The sequence below is a fragment of the Echeneis naucrates genome, chromosome 20 (assembly GCF_900963305.1).
Source record: "Echeneis naucrates chromosome 20, fEcheNa1.1, whole genome shotgun sequence".
Taxonomy (NCBI): Eukaryota; Metazoa; Chordata; class Actinopteri; order Carangiformes; family Echeneidae; genus Echeneis; species Echeneis naucrates.
The window spans coordinates 651,823-674,626 of NC_042530.1; the positions used below are offsets into that span (position 1 = coordinate 651,823).

The 22,804-nt window shown below is 48.5% G+C and overlaps 2 protein-coding genes and 1 long non-coding RNA gene across 7 annotated transcripts in view; 2 read left to right on the forward strand and 1 right to left on the reverse strand.

The window, feature by feature from the left end:
- The first annotated feature begins 378 nt into the window (after window positions 1-378).
- LOC115061283 (uncharacterized) lies at window positions 379-4,963 on the forward strand. The gene is made up of 5 exons (XR_003842321.1): window positions 379-581; window positions 784-1,498; window positions 1,747-1,860; window positions 1,947-3,631; window positions 3,853-4,963. It is a non-coding gene; the product is annotated as an uncharacterized LOC115061283 (long non-coding RNA).
- Window positions 4,964-5,254: 291 nt separating this feature from the next.
- LOC115061281 (sialic acid-binding Ig-like lectin 14) lies at window positions 5,255-8,196 on the reverse strand. Its single transcript, XM_029529577.1, has 8 exons — window positions 7,879-8,196; window positions 7,557-7,635; window positions 7,077-7,460; window positions 6,681-6,983; window positions 6,327-6,587; window positions 6,123-6,201; window positions 6,007-6,046; window positions 5,255-5,916 (listed from the first exon to the last, which is right to left on the reverse strand). The coding sequence occupies exons 2-8, from the start codon at window positions 7,621-7,623 to the stop codon at window positions 5,707-5,709; spliced, it is 1,344 nt and encodes a 447-aa protein (XP_029385437.1). The 5' UTR covers window positions 7,624-7,635; window positions 7,879-8,196; the 3' UTR covers window positions 5,255-5,706.
- A 1,503-nt stretch (window positions 8,197-9,699) lies between these two features.
- The window catches only part of LOC115060804 (sodium channel protein type 4 subunit alpha-like), an 82,236-nt gene continuing 69,131 nt past the window's right edge, over window positions 9,700-22,804 (forward strand). For all 5 annotated transcript variants that reach the window (XM_029528915.1, XM_029528913.1, XM_029528916.1 and 2 more), the window contains exon 1: window positions 9,700-10,146. The gene's annotated coding sequence lies outside the window, so the exon portion shown is untranslated. The remainder of the gene's footprint in view (window positions 10,147-22,804) is intronic.

A 22,804-nucleotide genomic window follows, 5' to 3' on the forward strand; every position in this document is an offset into this window, starting at 1 on the left:
CGGGAGGAGCCGGAGGAAACACCGGAGGAAACACCGGAGAGAGAGACCGGGAGGAGCCGGAGGAAACACCGGAGAGAGAGACCGGGAGGAGCCGGAGGAAACACCGGAGAGAGAGACCGGGAGGAGCCGGAGAAAACACCGGAGAGAGAGACCGGGAGGAGCCGGAGGAAACACCGGAGGAAACACCGGAGGGAGAGACCGGGAGGAGCCGGAGGAAACACCGGAGAGAGAGACCGGGAGGAGCCGGAGGAAACACCGGAGAGAGAGACCGGAGGAGCCGGAGGAAACACCGGAGAGAGAGACCGGGAGGAGCCGGAGGAAACACCGGAGGAAACACCGGGAGGAGCCGGAGGAAACACCGGAGGAAACACCGGAGAGAGAGACCGGGAGGAGCCGGAGAAAACACCGGAGGAAACACCGGAGAGAGAGACCGGGAGGAGCCGGAGGAAACACCGAAGGAAACACCGGAGAGAGAGACCGGGAGGAGCCGGAGGAAACACCGGAGAGAGAGACCGGAGACAGACCGGCTGTCGGCTCCAAACATCTGGATCTTCACCTTCTTTGGTGTTCCAGCTGTGCAGGTTTTGATAAAACATTGTTTTTATAATTTATGTGTTGATTCTTATCAAACCCTGAAAGTAAAAGTAAAAAACAGATAAAATAAATAAAGTGATAACCCAAATATTCCAAATATTAATGGTTTGTTGTTGATTTAATCAGAGATCTGTCTCTGAATGAAAGCAGGCCAGCTGATGACCTGTCTCTGTCTCCACTTCACTGCAGACTGAAGTCCCCCTCAGTCCTCCAGCTGATGACCTGTCTGTCTCCACTTCACTGCAGACTGAAGTCCCCCTCAGTCCTCCAGCTGATGACCTGTCTCTGTCTCCACTTCACTGCAGACTGAAGTCCCCCTCAGTCCTCCAGCTGATGACCTGTCTCTGTCTCCACTTCACTGCAGACTGAAGTCCCCCTCAGTCCTCCAGCTGATGACCTGTCTCTGTCTCCACTTCACTGCAGACTGAAGTCCCCCTCAGTCCTCCAGCTGATGACCTGTCTCTGTCTCCACTTCACTGCAGACTGAAGTCCCCCTCAGTCCTCCAGCTGATGACCTGTCTCTGTCTCCACTTCACTGCAGACTGAAGTCCCCCTCAGTCCTCCAGCTGATGACCTGTCTCTGTCTCCACTTCACTGCAGACTGAAGTCCCCCTCAGTCCTCCAGCTGATGACCTGTCTCTGTCTCCACTTCACTGCAGACTGAAGTCCCCCTCAGTCCTCCAGCTGATGACCTGTCTCTGTCTCCACTTCACTGCAGACTGAAGTCCCCCTCAGTCCTCCAGCTGTCAGGCCTGTCTAAAGGATGGATTATCTACGGCGCTTCTGGAATTTCTTGACACAAATGGACGGACACGTTCTTCTGTTCCTGCGACCAACAAACCCAAATACAAAGAAGAAAAACCTCAACGTGTATCTACTGCCGTTGGAGATCTCTTGGAAAACGGTAAAATGAATGATACTCTCTCTCTTTACTCAGTGTTTTTGTCAGAGGGTGATATCAGAGCGGTAAGTCAGCCGAGAAAATGGCATTTAATTGTTGAAGCTTGACAAAACAAGGTGACATTTTGGAAACACATCCTGCTCTTTAGCTCCTTGTTCTTCCATCCCGCTGGAGCTCAGCGAGCACATATGAAGGACAAAATTTGGTCTGAGAATTAAACCTCTAATTAAAATGTTCTGATTTATTTTTAGGTGAAGAAAGCACAAAAAGATTCATCTTACATCAAGATGCCTGCTTCGTGCCACTTTTCTCCAGGGAGGCCTTACACCGTCCACTGTGATGAGGCTGAACTCATCCAACCTGAGGTGAGCATGCCAAATGAAACACAACAGCTGCAAATGACTTTGTTTTGGATACTGTGGAGATTTGACGCAGATGTTTCTGGTTTCAGAAGTCGAGCTTCGACATGCATTCTCAACCTAATTATCACCCGACATTTGAGATCTTCCTGCCTTCACACACCAAACGAGCGACTGTCACAGTGCGAGATGTAAGCAATGACATTGTGTGGAAGTGTTGTGTTGAGCTGCCACATTAAGCACCGTTTCCATCCCTCCCATTTCTCAAATGATGGCGCCATAAATATTCTCCTAAGAAATCGGACTCCAGCTGGCCGTTACAAAAGTGGGATGTCGAAGAGGATGTCAGCAGAAGTGGTGTCTCCATCTGTGTGTGTTTGTGCAGACAAACACACACAGATGGAGTGTTTGTCTGCACAAACACACACGACTCCCCCAGAGTTTTTTTGACTTGAGGAAATGCTGCTTGTCTTCTGCTCTGTGGGACTGTTACACAAACCAGCAGCAGTGATTTAACGTAAAACAATGATTGTTGTGATTGTGAAATACCAAAAAGGAAAACCTGACAGGAATCTGATCAAACACTGTTTCGGAGCAGAGGAAGCAAGAGGAGTCCAGGACACCGACGGGCCAAAGTCCTGAAAATGTACACATCTCCTTTGATGTTGCAAAGCAGCGTCTGATGACTGCACTTGTACTAATCTGCTGTCTGTAGCAGATTATTTTATGGGTTTCTTTACAGTTGGCAGAATTCACAATCTGAAATCTCTCTGAGCTAGTTTCATCATCTAAAACAGCCACTGGTCTGGATGTGATCAGTGTGAGTTTATCTCCAGGTGATGATCCACAGCCGTTATGAAACCTCTCCTCCAAAGACCTGATCCGGTTTATGGACTCATATCTAACCTCCCTGTCATTTCCAAAATTGTTGAAAAAGCAGCTGTAATCCAACTACGTCATCGTCTTTGAAGCTTTTCGAGTCCATCTGAGCACAGAAACTGTTCTCTTCTCTCCTCCTGTTCTGGTCCCCCCTCCTCTCCCTCTGTCGACCCAACCAGTGGAGGCAGACCCCCCCAGCCCGGTTCTGCCCCAGGAAGTGTTTTCCTCCTCTGTCTGTCTGCTGTCGGCCTCTCCAACAGCTCCACACAGAGTTTGGTCTGGACCTGTTCTCTGTTTGAGGGACCTTGATGGAACTTCATGATTTGGAGCAGTAGAAATTGATTTGATTTGAACCTTTTATATATGATGTGATTTTATCCTCAGAAATGATGCGTCATTGATTGATGTCTGTTTATTCCTCGTCTTATGTCGGGGGGGTTGAGTCTTCTTCGAGGTCGGACTCAGCTGGTCTTCACAAGAACTGCAGTTTTTACTGTTTAGGTTTTGGCCTCATCTCTCAGCCCCAGATGGTTTAGAGATGTTGGTATGTCATTGTTCTGGATGAGACCAGCAGCTAATTGGTGAGTTGGTCATTTTCTGGGCTTCGTTTTCCCCGCTCCTGATTTAAAGTCCAAATTTAAAATAAAACATTTCAGGTTCACAGAGTTGTCTGCTCGATTTTATTTTTAGTAATGCGTTTTCCAAATACAGTTGAATGAGCTGTAAAATGACTGCAGTAGTTTTTAAACTCCACTGGATGTTGCTGTTGTTCTGTTTTTCCCTGATGACTCCTCAGCTGTGTCCAGATTCAGCAGCATTGTCATCTCCACGCAAACTTCAGCTGGGACCAAAGTTGGACTGATGGATCGTTTGTGGCTGAACTCTTCCAAAGATGAAGGTAATATGACAACAAAGCACCAACACCGTTTTTTTATCCAGGCCCAGTGTTGGCAGTGTGAATGTGAAACTCACATAAACAATGTGTGTTTTAATGATCAATATCAATGTGTTCACATCACACATAGATCAGAAGTAAAGCAAAATTGAACATCAATTCTATCACAAGTAACTCAATGATAAACTTTATTCAGACCAAATGCCAAATATGTTCAACTCCAGAACCAGCTCATTCAAATGAAAATGGAGACAATGGAGTGAAGAGTACACCACAAACTGAGACGACATTTCGCAACTAAACCAGAGCGGACCAACTGCCTGAACTTGTGCCAGAAATGGACAGGCTGCAGAACCCAACAGGAACAAATGGTCTCAAAAAGCAGCAACTCCTGTCCTCCAAATGTTCGGGAGAAAAAAAGCTCTGAGAGTCTTCAAAGTCTGACAAGGATGAAGCATCAGAACCAACAGCTGAGTGGAGCGGACCCGTTCTTTTGAATTTCCACTTGGAGCTGGTTTGTCACCTCGTATTTAGCCTTTTCACCAAATTGTACCTTCCCATGACTGTGCGACTTCTGCACCTGGGTTTGTTGTTGATCATCATCAGCAGGGGTTCTCCATCAGTAACTTCAGAGCTTTCAGCCTGGTCTGCCCCGTCAGCTGTTGTAGCGGTGAGGAGAGTTTGGAATGGACCTTCCTATCGAGCACCACCGACTGGAGCAGGTCTTTCTCTTTGTGACCTTCACAAACTGGATCTTCTGGAGTTGCTGATTGTGGACGATGAGCTCTATTTGTAGAGTCTTCCGTTAATGACAAAGTGTGTTCCATTGTCGCTGTAGATTTTCTCTGGGATACCTAACGTGGTATCGTCTCCTTCGCTGTTGCTTTTTCTACAGTTCAAGTATCCGGGTCAGCACACGGAAGTACTTCTACCCTTTCTGTGAAAATGTCTCTTATTACGTAATACCACAACCTTCATTATGTATTACTTACAAGCATTTCCTTCTCTTTTCCCTTCACACCAATTTCACTTCTCCTGGTTAATCTTCTCTACCACACTGGCCACACTTGTTCTCCCTCTAACAGCCAGTTAGTTTGTGGCGTACCACCTGAGCATCTCACCCAGTCAGTTATGACACCGTTGGGTTTCTTCTGCTTGTTGTCTCACTGAGACAGCTTTGTCTCCTTCTCTGCTATAATGTTTGAGTGAGATTATTTCATCTTCACTGCTATTTCCTTCATCCATTAACTTCTTGTTATTCAATATTGTTCATTTCTATTCCTTTTATTATTTATCTACTTTAAATAAACAGTTTACTCATTTATTTGAAATAAGTGAAGAGGTTATTATAGGTTATTTTCTCTGCCTCAGACTTTATTTGGGCAAAGACCTGATGGACTGCACTTCTCCTTTCTCACTCCTCTCTGTTTTAGTCTACTTCCTCAACATGTAGTTTTTCACACATTAATTCTTAGTTTTAACGCTACAGTATTCAATGTACAGCTGATTTTTTTATGTGTCTGTCTCTCCAGCGAAGGCATGCCTGCCACCCTTTCAGTCACTTCCTTCATTGGGAGGCCGCAGCACTCAGTTACAAAAACACAGACAGTGGTAACCAAAAACACTTTTATTGTTAATCTAGTGCCCATTCAGACCTTTAACCCAGCTGCTGCATCTTAGAGATGGACGGCGGTTATAGTTATGTTATAAATCACCTCTAACCTGAAGGTTACCGTGATTTCCCCCCCCTTTAGACAATCTAATCTTTTTAATCTACCACTGTGAAGCTACAGCATATTATTTGTGCTTTAACATACAATACAATGTTAATCACGCTGTGCTAAAAAAAAAAACACATGCTCTTGTGCTAAAAGTGCTTCTTGCGGCATGAAGATACTTTTCCTATTCAGAGCAGTTTCACGATGACTAATATAAAAAAAGACCCAAGTTACATTCTCATGTTTGGACTCCAGTCACCTATTCTACATTTACTGACATATACGGATGAATAAACATGGAATAAAATCAAAACCTTATTTATGAGACGTGACTTTTACCATTATCAAAGCAAACGAGGTTCATTTCTTCTTCACTTCAGCGTAGAGCCCCTCGAGGCCGTCCGCAGTGGAGCTGTTCTCTGTCCTGGACGTTTTGACCTCTGAGTAGATGGTGTCCTGCTGCTGTCCTCTGTCCTCCAGAGCGGACGGCTCTGCTCTCAGCTTGGATAAGTCAAGCTCTCCATAATGGAGCTCTTCTGTTTTCTTGGATGAATCTTCATCTGTTTGACTCTGAGAAACAAAGTGAATGTGATCTGGGCCTTCAGTTTGATCCATCAGAACGCACAACACGCAACACATCACTGTGCAGTGGTTTCTCACCTGAGGCTGTTGTGTAGCTCCAAGCGTTGACCATAAATACCTGGAAGACATAAGAGGCCATTTTTAGGTGCCAGATGGGGAACAGATATATAAACATCAGGATTAGTGATACACACCAAACACAGATGAGCAAGCAAATGAGAACGATGATCCCGACGATTCCTCCAAGAATAAGTTCCCATCTAAAACGATCTCCTGAATGAAAAACAAGACTAGTGATGACATCGTTTGACAGTAAATGTCTGAAGGTGAGAAAAATGGATGAGAAGAAAACAACAAACAGCAACAGTTGGTTTCATTGAAGTAAACGCAGTGACTACCTTTAATGCTCAGACAGATCCTTTCTGATGTTTGTTCACCAACATCATTGGTGGCCTTGCAGTAATAAACTCCTCCAGCTGTGGCGTTGAAAGTGTAAAAGTCTCCCACAGACACGTTGACGTCTCCAGCTTGGCTCTCCTTGAACCAGGTGAAGCTGCTGACTGGAGGCTTGGCTCTGCTGGAGCAGGTCAGGTTCACCCACGTACCTGCTGACACCGGACCTGATGGACTGATGGATGCTGACGTTTCCTTCGGGGCGTCTGGAATAAAAGATGGAGGAGACCAGAGGAGAAATAACTCAGACCTGATGGAGCTTCATGTGCCGACGGGATCTGAAGAAGTTGTGGTCTTACAGGAAACACTGAGAGTCTGGTTAGACTCGGCCATCTTGAAGGTTCGTCCTCCGTCCACAGGATACCGGGCAGAACAGGTGAAGCTGTATCCATCATGTCTGTCTGACAGAGTGATGTTCTTCTGGATTTTAGTCCTGAAGGTTCCATCTGTGTTCTCCTGTTGGTTCTGAGGGCTCTCTGTGTCGCTCCAGTTGAGATGAGGAGGAGAGAGTGGGCAGGGAGAGGGAGCTGAGCAGGTTATACCCAGAAGCCCCGCCTCCTTCAGCTCACCTGAGAGCTCAATCGTGGGACTGGGAGGAGAATCTGAGGTGGGAAGTCAAACATGTTTCAGAGTGAAGAAAGTCCATTTTGCTTTAATATTTTCAGCTTGTGTAGATTTCAAACAAACCTTCTTACCTCTAACTGTTATCTGAAGAGGATCACAAATAGCTGTTGCTCTGAATGGCTGCGACTCAACTCTGAAGAAATATGTGTCTTTGTAGCTTTTGGTCAAATTATAAAATAATGTGGTGCAGACTTGCTGATTCAGGTTTCCTGTAACATTCATTGGATATTTCTGAGTGTTCTTACTGCTGTTGAAAACCACATATTCAGGTTTATTTCCAAAAGCAGGATCTCTTTTTATCCAGACTCCAACGATTTGTGTTGTGTTGACAAACCCCTCTCCAGGTCGAGGTCTGAAGTTACACGGGATCTGCAGACAGGATCCACTCAGTGCTTCCATCTCCTTTGGTGCAGTGATGTAGAGGTTATTTTCCTTCTTACAATGAGCTGAATCACCTGTGAACCCAGTTTGATGATTAAAATAACATGGAACAAAACTCCACGAGGAGAAACACAACAGCTGTTCTGTTTGAGTCCGAACGAAGAGCTCACCTGACACAAAGACGACGCTCAGTAACACGCCGACTGTAGCCGCCATTTTCACCAACAGAACCGCCATGAAAGTCCTCACCTGGATTTACCAACACAAAGATACAGAGGACTCTACTGAACGGGACAGATCTGCAGCTGAACCTCCACCGAGGAACTGAACAACAACCACGTTTTTACATTCTGTCTATTATCACTCTGAACTGGACATATTTCTATTTCTATTCTGGAGCAGCTCTAAAGAACCAGAATCTCCTCTGAGGAGGATTTCTGCTTTTAGTCAATAAAAACTGGGTGTAACTGAACTGATGAAACAGTTTCTTACCAAAAGATCCCACGACGAGATCGTCTCAGTGCCCAGGAGAAAGAGATCGGTCGCTGTGTGATGGAAGGTTTCTCATCTTCCCTTTTTAGCGGAACGTAAACTTCCTGTGAACCAACTTCAGGGTTAGTACAGTTGTCACTTACTGGACAAAAAAATCTTTTCCCATATTTGATCTTCACAGTGACAACAGCTCTACCCACAACCAGTTAAAATGATGAATCATAATATCATTGATAATGTCGGCACAAGAGTTTTATTGTGACTTTATCACAATAAATGACAGAATGAGTCACGTTCAGCAGATGAAGAAGTGACAAATTCCTCCTGTGTGTTCTTTCACCATCTCAAATATCTCAAACAAGCTGCCTTTGTTCTCTTTAAACATACAGGGAAGGTTGGCCTCATGTTTAGAGCCGCAACTTCACATTGAATAACTTTATTCATTAAAAAGGAGAAGCAGCATCCACAGACGATTACACAGCTGAAGGTGATGAAATATGTCTTTTCTGAACCAGCGGACCCCCACCGCCTTATTTCCCCGTTCTCTTCTGCTTCTGTTGATGAGCTGAACTTCAGTCACTTTGTTTTCCTCCCCACCAACAGACTGAACTTCTTTTTATCCTTCGGTACAAATAGAGGTTCTCTCTGGGTTCTCGCTCTCACGTGACACAAAAAGGAAGTGAACAAATTAGCTTTTTGTGTGACAACTCCAGCCGTCACACTCATTTAAATGATTCTGGAAGGAGGTCATTTTAATTGTGTGTGTGACTCTGGAGGACTGATCCAGGTCAGAGAACCTGTCAGCAGTCCACACAGCAGCGTTCTTTTGTGTTTGAGTGACAGCTGACGAAAGCAGGTAAAGGAACCAGAGAGAACTTGGTCCAAATGCAGCGTGAACAGTCGGGTTCAGACCGGGACTCCCCAGAAAGAAAGTTGTGGGAATAAAACAAAACTGTGTTTCGTAACTGCAGCAGTTATTATGAACTTTGTTATTCCTGCTGCTGCCAGTTGTTCAGAACACAGCAGCATCTAAACACACACCCTGATACACACATGCACACAAACTCCACTCAGAAACACCACACAGACTGCTGATACAGGTAATGTGGCACATGCCAGTTGAGAAACACACACACACACACACACACACACACACACACACACACACACACACACACACACACACACACACACACACACAGACTCATAGCTCATGACAAACACAAGAGGGCGACTGTCACACACCTGACTGAGACAACAGCATGCTGGGAAATAACTGACCAACTCCAGATCGAAGTTCTTGTTGTTAAACTTCAGTTCTAAACTGTTGTTGTCTTATTTCTTACTTGTTGGTTTTTATTTACTGTTTTTGGTGTCTCGTGTGTTTTAAAGGACCAACTTTAATGATCTGAGTGTCAGAGACGTTTCTACTGTCTCCGGAGGAGGATTTCATTTTATTTTGAAAATAATAATGTGGTGGTGTATCCGGCTGGGGAGAGGGAGAGAGAGAGAGAGAGAGAGTGTGTCCCCCCCCCCCCCCCCCCCTCCCCCTCCCCCTCTCTCCCTCTCCCCCCCTCTGTCTCTCCCCCCCCCCGTCTCTCTCTCTCCCTCTGTCTCCCTCTGTATCTCTCTCCCCCCCGTCCCCCCCCTTCCTATCTCTCTCCCCCCGTCCCCCCCCCCCCTTCCTCTCTCTCTCTCTCTCCCCCCCCCCGTCTCTCTCTCTCCTCCCGTCCAGGGGTCGATCAAGCGGCGGGGCTGATGGGAGTCCGGTCAGCCGGACCAGCCCACCGACCTGCAGCCGGTCCGAGCCGGTCTGACAAAGTTCAGCAGCTGGATTCCTCCAGAATAAAACAAATCTAAATAAAAGCAACAGCTGGAGCCATCGGAGGACTTTTATTTTGAAGGCGCCTTCTTTTAATTATCACACCTGAGAAGAAATTAAAGGTGGAGGAAGTCAGAACGGACCGGAGGACCGGGGCACCGCGGACCGGGACACCGGAGGAGCTGAAGCCGCCGTCGGTGAAGATGCCGGCAGAAGCCGACTGAGCTTCCCGGTGCGCACTATCCGTCCCCGGCTGGAGGGGGGGCTTCTCCCCGCTCAGCTGGATTTCAGCCCCACGCTCTTCCTCCTCTTGTTGCCCCGGCCGCTCGCAGCTTTTACCCCCCAGATGGACCGGCCGCCGTGCGCCTCCTCTCCGGACCGGACCGGACCGGGCAGCTGAGCTGTGACGGATCCGGACCGCCGCTGTTACCGGAGGAGTTTCACATGTGAGTACGTGAGCTGAACTCTGACCTGATGTTTGTTGAACTTTTCCTGGATAGTCAGCCCGGTTCTGCTGCTCTGGCGGATCTCTCTCTCATGTCCCTGTTTGACTGATGTCTTTTGTTTGTCGCACTTGTTTCATAGTTTGTGTTGACATCATATCAAATCAGATTTCAACGACAACACCTGAGACTGTTTTTCACCTTTGGCTGAATTTGGGATTCTGATGATGACAAATGAAAAGAGTCAGAACAGCTGATGACCTTTGACCTTCTGCTCTCTGGGTGAGGTCACAGTCGTGTTGCACCGGCTGACAAGGTGACATTAGTTTGTTTAAACAACAGAGATGGAAAAAGGTCATCAGGTGTGACTCTGCTGCCAGGGGGAAGTCATGATTGTCTCAAAAGGTGTCCAAAAACATCTTCAGGGAAGGAAGGAAGGAAGGAAGGAAGGAAGGAAGGAAGGAAGGAAGCGTGAGGTTGGACATTGTGGAGTTTAACTATGAGCGATGACGACAACAACAACAACAACATGGCTGCCAGTCCAGCCTCCTATAACTGCTGAGCAGCGATGTTAGCATCAGAGCTAACACCTCAGAAGACAGAACAGGAAGAAAGCATTTAGGAAGCAAGGGAGGTTTGTTGGAAAGGGGACAGATGAGGAGGCATAGGAAGGAAGGGAGGGTTTTTTTTTCTGCTGTGATTCTTTCAACGTTCAATGAAGAGCTGAACACACTGAACTGTAACTGGACCCCGGCAGAGATTGTGGTTGTGCGTCGTCGTACAGGTGCTCTCAGGGTGTGGTCTGTGCCGTCTGACCCATCAGTGGGCGTGGCGGCAGGTGCAGCGGGGGGGGGGGGGGGTCGGGGTTCAAACCCTGCACCGAACGGCCTGTAGCTGCTGTGTCAACACCTCGACACCGCTCCGCTGCAGCCCAACAACAGGTGTCCCGACGCTGCGCCGCCTGCCTCACATGCATTACATTTGTGTGTGTTTGTGTGTGCACACCTACATGAGCCCATGGGTGTCCGCTCCCACACTTGGTGTGTGTGTGTGTGTGTGTGTGTGTGTGTGTGTGTGTGGCTGAAAAGCCCCACACAGTGTTGTGCTGTTTGTTCAGTGTTGGAGCAGCAGGTCTGACCTTTCCTTTGCCGGCGCTGAGACAACACGAGCTGCTGTTTGACGGCGAAGCGGTGCTGTGGCGCTCGGCTGTGACATCACTCCTGCAGCTGAAACAGCTTCCTGCTTATTATCTCCGAGCTTTGTGCAGCAAAGGCGCCGTATGAAACCTGAGAGCGGCTCTATAGCTTTTATCATCCAGCTCAAAAACCCTCCTGAGCCCGACAATCCAGCTCACAGCGTTCCCTTTGCATTCATTTCTTTTTTAGTGTATTTTAACGGCCATTCGTTCTGAAGCACACAAATGTTCCCGTAGAGTGTGAAAGGTTTGATTTCCAGAACATGATACGGGATAAATCTGGACAACCGCAAGAACCGCAAGAACCAACAGTGAGGTTTAAAGTCAGGTCACATCAGTTCTTACAAAGAGGAACACACAGTTTTGTTCTTAAGACCTGAATCCACTGAGCTGATCTGGTTTACCACCAAACTTGAGACTCAAACTCAACATTGTGTTTCTGTTGTGGACTGCGTCACTTTTCGTCATCACCTGACGACGATGTCATAGGGACCGGTGTGCTTCCTGCGTCTGTGGCTCGTGTCCACCAGAGGACAGGCTCTGTGGTTTTTAGTAAAAGTGTTGATGGAGCTGCAGCTGCTCCGGTGAGTCACGTAAAGTGAAATACCAAAGTACATACTTTAATAGAGGCCTGACAGTCTTCAGCTGGAGGCACAATGTCACGCAGCAAGACAACAAAAGTCTGAGTAATCCTGAAGAGTTTGGGCAGAGGGAGGGGCGGTCGGGGTCAGGAGGTCAGCTGATACTGAAGGCCCTGGACCTGGACCCCGGGTCTGTAAAGTGAAGCCATTCCAAAGAGCCCTAAACCTTCATTCTGTTAAATGAGCATCCGGGTAAAAACAAGTCCGATTGTATTGAAGTCTAGGGGCAAGCAGGTTAAAGGTCAAAGGTCAGGCACGGCGCAGGGATGACATCAGGTGTTGGGGATTTTTCGGTGCAGGACTCTGATTTATCTCTGCCGGCTCGGTGACACGTCCACTTCTCCTTAAGTGTCTGGGAGCGTAAATCAAACGCACCTCCAGTCGTTCACATGCCTCCATGTCTGAGTTTAGCTACAAGATGATTGGCTGGTGTGTGTGTGTGTGTGTGTGAGTGTGTGTTAGTTAGTGAGAGGCTGGTGACAAAATATTCCTCCATCTTTTCATTAGTTGTGTGTGTGTGTGTGTGTGTGTGTGTGTGTGTGTGTGTGTGTGTGTGGTTTATTGCTGCAGAGGTCCAGGTCACAGTTATCAATCACACTCTATGGATGTGTCTCCTACTCAATCATCACAAAATCATTGAATGTAGAACACACACACACACACACACACGGTGGTTTCACCTGTTCCTCTGGATCTCCACGTTAGGTGCTGGGGCCAGAATGCACAGCTGTAACCATGGCAACAGCAGAGCCATGGTGACTGGCGTCACCATCAACAACTGGCCCAGTGGAGTTGGCCTTTACTTACTTTACTCCTCCTCTTCATCCTCCTATTCCTATAAGAACTGAACAGCTGGAAGAAGAGAACGACATCCGATCCTCCAGCATCCAGACTCGAATCTAAAAATGAGATTTGGAGACAAAGATCAGAACATTTTATTTTGAAGAGCAGCTTTAGCTCAAAACTCCAAAATGTTTGGATGTTTTACAACGACGACGACGACACCTGTCCACAAGTGTAGTCCAAAGAAAAGAGGCAGGCTCACAGCTAATCCAGGACTCTGGGTCCAGTTCTGGGCCCAGTTCTGGGCCCGGCTTAAACATGATAACATAAAAGAAATAAATAATATGGGTGACATTTTGGGATTTTTGAAAGCCAGAGGGCTGATGGGAGATGTAGTCTTGATGCTCAGCGTGTGTTGCTGTAGTTGGTTTACTTGTTCTTCCAGCAGCAGAAACATTAAATGTGACTCAGATCCGCTGATGATTAAAATCCAACCTTGTTGCAGTAAATCTGAACGCTCGCTGCTCTCAGCAGCCGGCCGACATTTTAAAACACTTTGCAGCTGGTGATTTATTTTGACGAGGGGCGGCCATGTCAAACGTCTCTCTCTCTCTCTCTCTCTCTCACACCCCTTAGTCTTCCCTCCTCACTCTGTCACTTGACCTGAATCACATGTCCCTTAAAAAAACGTAAGGATGAGAGGAAAAGAGGCCTCTGAACTAACTTATGTGTTTTTGACGAATATTCAAACTTTATTTCATGGACGATTTTTGTCAACAAGACGAGACGAGACGATGATGTTGTTGATGCTTCCTTTGTGTGTCAGGTTGATATAGTTTAGACGTGTTCACTCTGTTGATTCGTACTTTGGCATTTGGAGCTCTTGTTTTTTTTTTGGGGCTTCCTGTCCCAGCGGAGGAGAAGGGGGGAGATGACCAGCAGGTGCTGGACCGGTTTTGGCCGGGACTGATCCATTCTCTTCTGGTTACCACTTTGGCGGCGGCCCAGCCCTCATTTGTAGTCGTAAAGAGGATTTCCAGGTGATGTATCTCAGTGCCCTGGCAGCCATGATGGAGGTGTTCGACCCCGACAGCAGCTGTTTGTGTTCGTGACGGGGCTGGAGCGTATCCCAGCGTGCACTTGGTGTGAGGAAGGGAAACACCCAAGACAGGTTTCTGTCTGTTGTCTGTTCTTCAGGATCAAAGAGAGTCGCTGCTCAGACTTACAGGAACTGACTCAGGTGGGACTGAAGCTCCTCCCCTTTTTGGCCTCTGACAAGTTCATGACCATTTTTACACGACAGTATTTTTCTATTTCTTGATCCTGGTCTCAAGACAAGACATCCACTCAGACCAAACGCTGTGACCGGGACCAGGACCGGGACCGGGACTGGGACCCAGATCATCAGATTTTCTGTAAAAAAGAAAATTTCACAGATTTGACTAAAAACATAAAGAGACAGAGAGACAGAGAGTCCTAATAGAAACTGATTTAATCAGCCACGAGGGACGACAGTGAGCGGAACAAGAGAACAGCATGACACACACACACACACACACACCAAAACACACATGTGCGTGCAAAGAATAACAGAATTGAAGAGACAAGGTGGGGAGGAGAGACTCAAATAGGATGAATCTAACTGGGTCGCTGTGAGTGTGTGTCTGTCTGTGTGTGTGTGTGTGTGTGTGTGTGTGTGTGTGTGTGTGTGTGTGTGTGTGTGTGTGTGTGTTTCCTCATCCAAACCTGGCATGATGCTGATCAGCTTAATAGGCTTTCTATTGATTCTGCCTGTCTGTGCTCACACACCTTTATACTGTTTTTCTCCTCCTTTTGACCGCTCAGTCTCTCCGACCTTTGACCCTTGGCGGCAGCGGCTGTCTCACTTCGTCCTGTCTCTAATTTGTCCAAAATGTTTTGGGACACCTCACCTCAGGATCTGAGTTTGTGGGTCATTGTTCTACGATTACACTTGAAGTCGCTACCGCTCTGCGTCACCGTCGAGGGAGGTGGTCGGTTGTCATGGAGACGGAGGAAGACCTGCGGCTTCCTAAACAAACATGGATCAGTCTGACTCTCTGACTCCTGTGTCTCTATCTGTCCATTCTCATCCTCCATCTTTGATACTGACGTCTGGAGTCACATTACTACGTCGGACGTTCCTATTGGCTGCGGTGGGTGATGTCACAGCCAATCAGAGACCTAGCTGAACTTTGTGTTCAACTTTGCTTTGGTTATTCTGCTTTACACAGTTAAAGGAAACATCCAGAGTGTGTTTCTAATTAGTTCTTGCTTTCTGACTCCAGAGAACAGTGTGTGAACTGATCAGACTGAATCAGCTGATTATGAGACTTGAAAAATGAAAAATGTGATATTGTGCGTCACGTGACTGTTATTGTTGGTCTGAGCAATTTTATTGAAGTTTCCCTCCTTTTCCAGTTTTGGCACAGTCAGACTGCCGACTGCAGTCGAATTACAGCGATCTGCTGCAGAAGTAGAGCAGAATGAATAGTGTGTGTGTGTGCGTGCGCGAGTTTGTGCACTTTTTATTGTGTGTGTGTGTGTGTGTGTGTGTGTGTGTGTGTGTGTGGGCATGCATGACGAAGCTATAACAGGGTGATGAGCTCTCTCGTCTGACCTCCTTTGGTGCTAAATTAAAATGAACCTGAATATTGATGCCTAATGAAGGAAAGTGTGTGTGTGTGTGTGTGTGTGTGTGTGTGTGTGTGTGTGTGTGTGTGTGTGTGTGTGTGTGTGTGTGTGTGTGTGTGTGTGTGTGTGTGTGTGTGTGTGTGTGTGTGTGTGTGTGTACGATGACAAAGCTTAAAGCTGGCCACTCTGGGAGATTACCTCAATATGAGTTTGTCGGGAGAGGACTCACACTCACACACAGACGGTTTATAGAAATCAACCGTCAGATTTTTCCCTCCATCCTCTTCAGGTGTCGGCTGATTGGCTGGATGAGTGTCCAGTGTGTGACCTCAGCTGGGGAGGTCGGGGGGGTTGTCTTTAAAACTGTGATGTCATTGTGTCAGCCGTCAGGTGTGTGTGTGACATCATGTTTGTTTGGTCTTTGGAGGTGACTGAGTGGATTTTATGACCTGAACCTGGCCTTCCATCCAGGAAACAGGAAGTGCCACTTCCTCTTCCTCTTCCTCTTCCTCTTCTTCTAATAGTTTTAAAGTGGTCTGAATATTTTCTCTTCTCACGCTCACATCCTTTCCTTCCTTTCTTGTTTTAGGTTTTTATTTTTCTTTCTTTTCTTTTGACACCCAAGCGTTGATCTTTGCAGAGGTGACACACACAGACACACACAGACACACATTACTGGCAGGTGTCCTATTGCAGTGACTGTGTGTGTCTGTGTGAGTGGCTGAAACAACATCGAGGGTGAAAGACGGGCAGCCTCATGAGCTACAGGCCGATCATTTTCTGTGTGTGTCCGTCCGTCCCAGTTTGAAAGTGACAGCTGAGCGACAGAGCGCTGACAGAGGAGGGACGTCGGACATGACAGGAAGGTGGGGGAGACTAGGACAGGAGGACGTAAGGAAAGGAAGGAAGGAATAAAGAGGAGAGCAAGGGAGAGTCCAGGAGGTCAGACGGAGGGACCAGAAGTACTTCCTCTTCCTGTTTTCTCCTTCCAGGAATTTCCCGCTTCAGGTTGTTGTTGTTGTGATTTTGGCGTTTAACAACTAAACAAAGGGGGCATCCCTGTCGCTGAACGCCAGGAACAGAAAGGTGATGAGGGCTGCCAGCGTGGACACACACACACACACACACACACACACACACCTCAGTGCCATTGTATGAACAAACAGCTGCAGCGGGTTGCCAGGTGGACTTAGTTCAGGCTTTTGTTTATCCCCCTTTTAGTCTGTCAGGGTCATTCCTTCTGGCACACAAACACACACAAAAAAGTTAACAACAAAAATGTCAAGGCAACTTGCTTGTAGCAATGTGCAACTTGATTAATCAATGCACATACGCACACACACAGACACACACTCTGTCATCTGGAACCTGCAGTGAAACAGAAGAAATCTCTTCATGCAGATTTAGGTTTTCATCTCCCCCTCTGCTGCTTTTGGACATGATGCTGCTAATTACCCACAATGCTCTCTGCCTGAGTGTGTGTGTGTGTCTGAGTTGTTCTCCAAAATCAGCAGCTGATGACAGAAGCGGTTGTTTCATTCAAGTTTTCCCATTTTTCCCTTTTTAATCTTTAAACTGAATATTTTCCTTTTTTTTTTCCAGCTCAAATCATCTCGTTGCTACTTCGTTTTTTTTTTTTTTTTATCGAGCTAATTTTTGTCTCGTCTCATCTTTTGTCTCCAAACATATTTTCTTTCCTCGCTTCCTTTCCTTTCCTCCTCTGTCCTTATCTCCTCTTCCCTCTCATCCTTCCCTTTTCCGTCCTCCTGATTGGCTGAGAGCGGTGAGCCACAGGTGTCCGAGTCCTCGTTGTCCACGTCCTCCTGATCTCTGATTTCCCCAGAGCGTGTTTGTGTGTGTTTGTGTGTGTTTGTGTGTGTTTGTGTGTATAATTAATGCTCTGTTTGAGTCCTGCACCTTCAGGAAGCTCAGACGTTCTGACTTAGAGGACGAGAACCGAGAACCGGGACTGAGACTGAAAATCAATAACTAAAATCAGTACGTGCTTCACACTGGACAATCTCTGTTGTCATGGTTACAACAACACCAACAATGTTTATTGATGATTTTATAGATCCTTCACAATAAAAGCCTTTCATACTAGTGGGACAGCAAAATAAAACAGCTGAAGAAGAAAATACGGGTTCTGGTAAAACATGAATTCATCATAATCCTAAAACTTGAGCAGCGACTGTTTTCAGTGTTGTTTAGTCAAGTTTATCTTGAGATCCGACTGGGATTTAGATTCCTGTTGTGTCGGTTTGTAGCACCAGTGAATTAGAGGAATATTTGTTCTGGATCTAATGACCTCACAGCCAAGTCGTTGCTCTGGTAGCTTCTCCACGAGGACAGATCAAACTCTTGATGCATGCTTGAAGCGTGCACACATGCAAACACATGCAAGGACACATAGCTTTCTATTTCTGTCGCTATCTCTCATTTCAAACTGTTGTTCTTTGTTTTTCAATTCACTTACAGTCAATTCAGCTCCATAACTTTATTTACAAAACGTCAGCCACGACCAGGAAAGACCGGCATCAGCTGGAGTCGTTAGAGCGACGCTGAGAAACCTGGTCGGACACATTCGGGCCGACAGCTGGCCGCTCCAGATCCTGACGCACAGTTCCTTTAATTTCACTTTAACGGCAGCCGAGGTGATAAAAAATACAGCGCTAAACTGTGACGAGGCGCAGTTTATAAACAAGACATGTTGGTGACGTCGGAGACGAAGGAAAAGACGTTTTCCCATAGACTTCAGTTTTAGGTCCCCTCTTTAAGATCCACTTCGCTGATCTGGGCGGTTTTCAGCTGTCAGTGGAACCAGATTGAAGAGTTCAGGTCTGGTTGCAGTCCGGTCCTTAAGTCCACCTCGGCTGAACAGACCTCTTTCAGAAAAATGTTTTTATTTCTTCCTAAGTTTCTGCAGCCCGATGTTCGGTCCGGACCGCTGAGATTCTCCGAGTGTCGGAGCCGGCGGCCTTCCTGTTTGACTTTGAGCTGCTTTGACGTGTTGAGAAAAGAGTTTTATTTCTTCAGTGATGGAAAATATAGATTTCCTTTGTTTGAAAGCAGGCTTTGGGAAAAAGTTTCATCTGGTCCGGTCTGGTTCGGTTCTGGTTCGGTTCTGGTTCGGTTCTGTTCTGGTTTGGTTCTGGTCTGTTTTGGTTGAGGTTTGGTCTGTTCTGGTCTGTTCTGGTTCTGGTCTGTTCTGGTTCTGGTCTGTTTTGGTTCTGGTCTGGTTCTGTTCTGGTCTGGTCTGGTCTGGTTCTGTTCTGGTCTGGTCTGGTCTGGTTCGGTTCTGGTTCGGTTCTGGTTTGGTTCTGGTCTGTTTTGGTTGAGGTTTGGTCTGTTCTGGTCTGTTCTGGTTCTGGTCTGTTCTGGTCTGTTCTGGTTCTGTTCTGGTTCTGTTCTGGTCTGTTCTGGTTCTGTTCTGGTTCGGTTCTGGTCTGTTTTGGTTGAGGTTTGGTCTGTTCTGGTCTGTTCTGGTTCTGGTCTGTTTTGGTTCTGTTCTGTTCCGGTTCTGTTCTGGTCTGGTCTGGTTCGGTTCTGGTCTGTTTTGGTTGAGGTTTGGTCTGTTCTGGTCTGTTCTGGTTCTGGTCAGGTTTTGGTTCTGGTTCTGTTCTGGTCTGTTCTGGTTCTGGTCTGGTCTGGTCTGTTCTGGTTCTGGTTCTGGTCTGGTCTGGTGCTGACAGCAGGGGGTCTTCATGTTAAGGTGTCGGAGCTCCTCGCCATCCTGCAGAGGACTTTAAGGTGAAGCCGGTGGCGTCAGAGCGGACGGTGCCAGAGGACTGATGAGTCGGGTTGGCTCAGTGTGAGGAGCCGGTCCGGACTGTCTGCAGAACCACTGGCAGCCAGGGACCATCAGTCAGCCCACCGAGGAGCAAAAAGCACCTTCAGCAGCAGACTGATCCAACTGCCTCTGACGGGCCGCCACGCAGGAAGCCAATTTAGAGCCAAACAGTCTGAGAGATCGGACCGGGCCTTACATAATCATCCGTTTACAGTTTTCCACACGTGCTCGGATTGTTGTTCCGGCTTTCTCTCTCTCACTTTGCTGCATCTGATCGGCGAGATTCAAAAACGGCCTCCATTTTGGATGATGTCATAAACGTATATAAAAAACTGTGCTGTCTCGTCGATGTCCGTCCTCTCCTCCAAAGATGGCTGATACCTTCACCACCTCTCTGCAGGAGGTAGAAACTCAGGTGTGATGCTCCGTCATCACAGTTGCATGGAGGCTGCTGGATGTCCGGGTCGCCCCCCCCCCCCCCCCAGCCTCCAGCCACCTCCACCCCTCCTGAAGCCAAACGCTCCCCGTGGTCGTCTGCCAGCTCAGCTTGGCTCCCTGCCTGATAACAGTGAATCATTTCATCCGCCGGGCCGCCGCGCTCCGATCTCGGCAGCAGCAGCGCCGTGACAAAATGTGTTTTCTCCTCTCAGGCTAATTGAATTGAAGGTGCTGCATATTCTCCGCTGCTCCTTCTGGACAGCAGCGTCCTCTGAGGAGAAGTATTTCTGAGTTTTTGCTCTCCGTCACGCTGCGCTGACAGGACGCTGCTTTTAGAGGTACAGAGGGCTGATGGGATCTTCATCAGGCCTACAGGGAGCAGAACGCTCAAACGGGTCTGTGTGAGTCCAGAACCACCAAGGACACGGCCCAGGTCAGAGTGGACAGAGATGGACATGAAGTCACACTGAATTACAGCTGTGTGTGTGTGTGTGTGTGTGTGTGTCCTTTATGTCCATACTGTTACAGCTATTCATCAGCTTGTGTGTGAGCAGAATGGCCGTGCGCTTGGCTCGCTCTTTTCTCCTCCAAGTGATTCTCCAACCTCTGGGAAGAAACAAACTCCCCCCCCTCCCTCTCTCTCTCTCTCCCTCTCCCCCTCTCCCCCCCTGTTTCTCTCTTCCCTCTCTCCCTCTCTTTCTCTCTTTCTCTCTTCCCCCTCCCTCTCTCTCTCTCTCTCTCTCCCCCTCTCCCCCCCTCTTTCTCTCTTCCCCCTCCCTCTCTTTCTCTCTCTCTCTCCCCCTCTCCCCCCCTCTTTCTCTCTTCCCCCTCCCTCTCTTTCTCTCTTCCCCCTCCCTCTCTTTTTTCTCTCTCTCCATCTCTCCCCCCCTCTTTCTCTCTTCCCCCTCCCTCTCTCCCTCCCCCCCCTCTTTCACTCTTCCCCCTCCCTCTCTTTCTCTCTTTCTCTCTCCCCCCCTCTTTCACTCTTCCCCCTCCCTCTCTTTCTCTCTTTCTCTCTCCCCCCCTCTTTCACTCTTCCCCCTCCCTCTCTTTCTCTCTTTCTCTCTCCCCCCCTCTTTCTCTCTTCCCCCTCCCTCTCTCTTCCCCCTCCCTCTCTTTTTTCTCTCTCTCCATCTCTCCCCCCCTGTTTCTCTCTTCCCTCTCTCCCTCTCTTTCTCTCTTTCTCTCTTCCCCCTCCCTCTTTGGCTCTGCTGCTTCCTTCTGTGTGTCCTCCATCTTGGATAGTGACGTCTTGAGTCACATCTCCACATCGGCCGCTCCTATTGGCTGCAGCTCTGAAGCGTTCAGGCTCTTCAGTATCACAGAAGCTAATTCGATATTTTAACGCTGTTGATGCGTTCATTGGCTCTGCAACATAAAATCTTTCAGTCAGGATCTAGTGCATTATGGGTAACAGCTGTCAGTCTTTGATCAGCGAAGTTTATCATCAAACAAGGCATAACCTAAACCTAAATTACTGATGTGTGGTTTGGTTGTGTGGATTTATTTGTGTGCCAATACAGTGTGTGTGTGTGTGTGTGTGAAATGTTTTATGTTTGTTCATAAAGGTTCTTGTGTAACACACACACACACACACACACACACACAGGAAGGTTCGTAGTAAAACAGTGTGAGGTGTTTTCTAGCTGCAGGTTTATGGAAACGCACTCGGAGGCCGTTGTCGTGTTAAAAGCGGCAGAATCTGGCTGCATGTTTGAGCCTCATTGTGTTTGTGACTCTGCTGGTATATTTGCATGTGTGTGTCCTTCCTGAGGGCGACGCTTGTTTGGATGGCGGCTCGTCTTTGTTGGTGTTTTGACCCAGAAAGTCATCCAGTCTGTAACATCCTCCAGTCGCTTTCAGTTTCTGTTACTTTACCTCAATGAACGTTTCACTCAGTCAGCAGACCTGGACTCTGGGTCTGGACCTGGACCTGGACTCTGGGTCTGGACCTGGACCTGGACTCTGGACTCTGGGTCTGGACCTGGACTCTGGGTCTGGACCTGGACCCTGGACCTGGACCTGGACTCTGGGCCTTGGACCTGGACTCTGGGCCTTGGACTCTGGGTCTGGACCTGGACTCTGGGTCTGGACCTGGACTCTGGACTCTGGGTCTGGACCTGGACTCTGGGCCTTGGACCTGGACTCTGGGCCTTGGACTCTGGGTCTGGACCTGGACTCTGGGCCTTGGACTCTGGGTCTGGACCTGGACTCTGGGTCTGGACCCTGGACCTGGACCTGGACTCTGGACTCTGGACTCTGGACCTGGACCCTGGGCCTGGATCTGGACCCTGGACCTGGACCCTGGACCTGGACTCTGGACCTGGACTCTGGACCTGGACTCTGGGCCTGGATCTGGACCCTGGACCTGGACTCTGGGCCTTGGACCTGGACCCTGGGCCTGGACTCTGGGCCTTAGGCCTGGACCTGGGCCTGGACCCTGGGCCTGGACTCTGGGCCTGGACTCTGGACCTGGACTCTGGGCCTTGGACCTGGACTCTGGGCCTGGACCCTGGACCTGGACTCTGTGCCTGGACTCTGGACCTGGACTCTGGACCTGGACTCTGGGCCTGGACCTGGACCTGGGCCTGGACCCTGGACCTGGACTCTGGGCCTGAACTCTGGACCTGGACTCTGGACCTGGACTCTGGACCTTGGACCTGGACTCTGGGCCTGGACCTGGACCTGGGCCTGGACCCTGGACCTGGACTCTGGGCCTGAACTCTGGACCTGGACTCTGGACCTGGACTCTGGGCCTGGACCTGGACTCTGGGCCTGGACCCTGGACCTGGACTCTGGGCCTGGACTCTGGACCTGGACTCTGGGCCTTGGACCTGGACTCTGGGCCTGGACCCTGGACCTGGACTCTGGGCCTGGACCCTGGACCTGGACTCTGGGCCTGGACTCTGGACCTGGACTCTGGGCCTTGGACCTGGACTCTGGGCCTGGACCCTGGACCTGGACTCTGGGCCTGGACCCTGGACCTGGACTCTGTGCCTGGACTCTGGACCTGGACTCTGGGCCTGGACTCTGGGCCTGGACTCTGGACCTGGACTCTGGGCCTGGACCTGGACTCTGGGCCTGAACTCTGGACCTGGACTCTGGGCCTGAACTCTGGACCTGGACTCTGGGCCTGAACTCTGGACCTGGACTCTGGGCCTT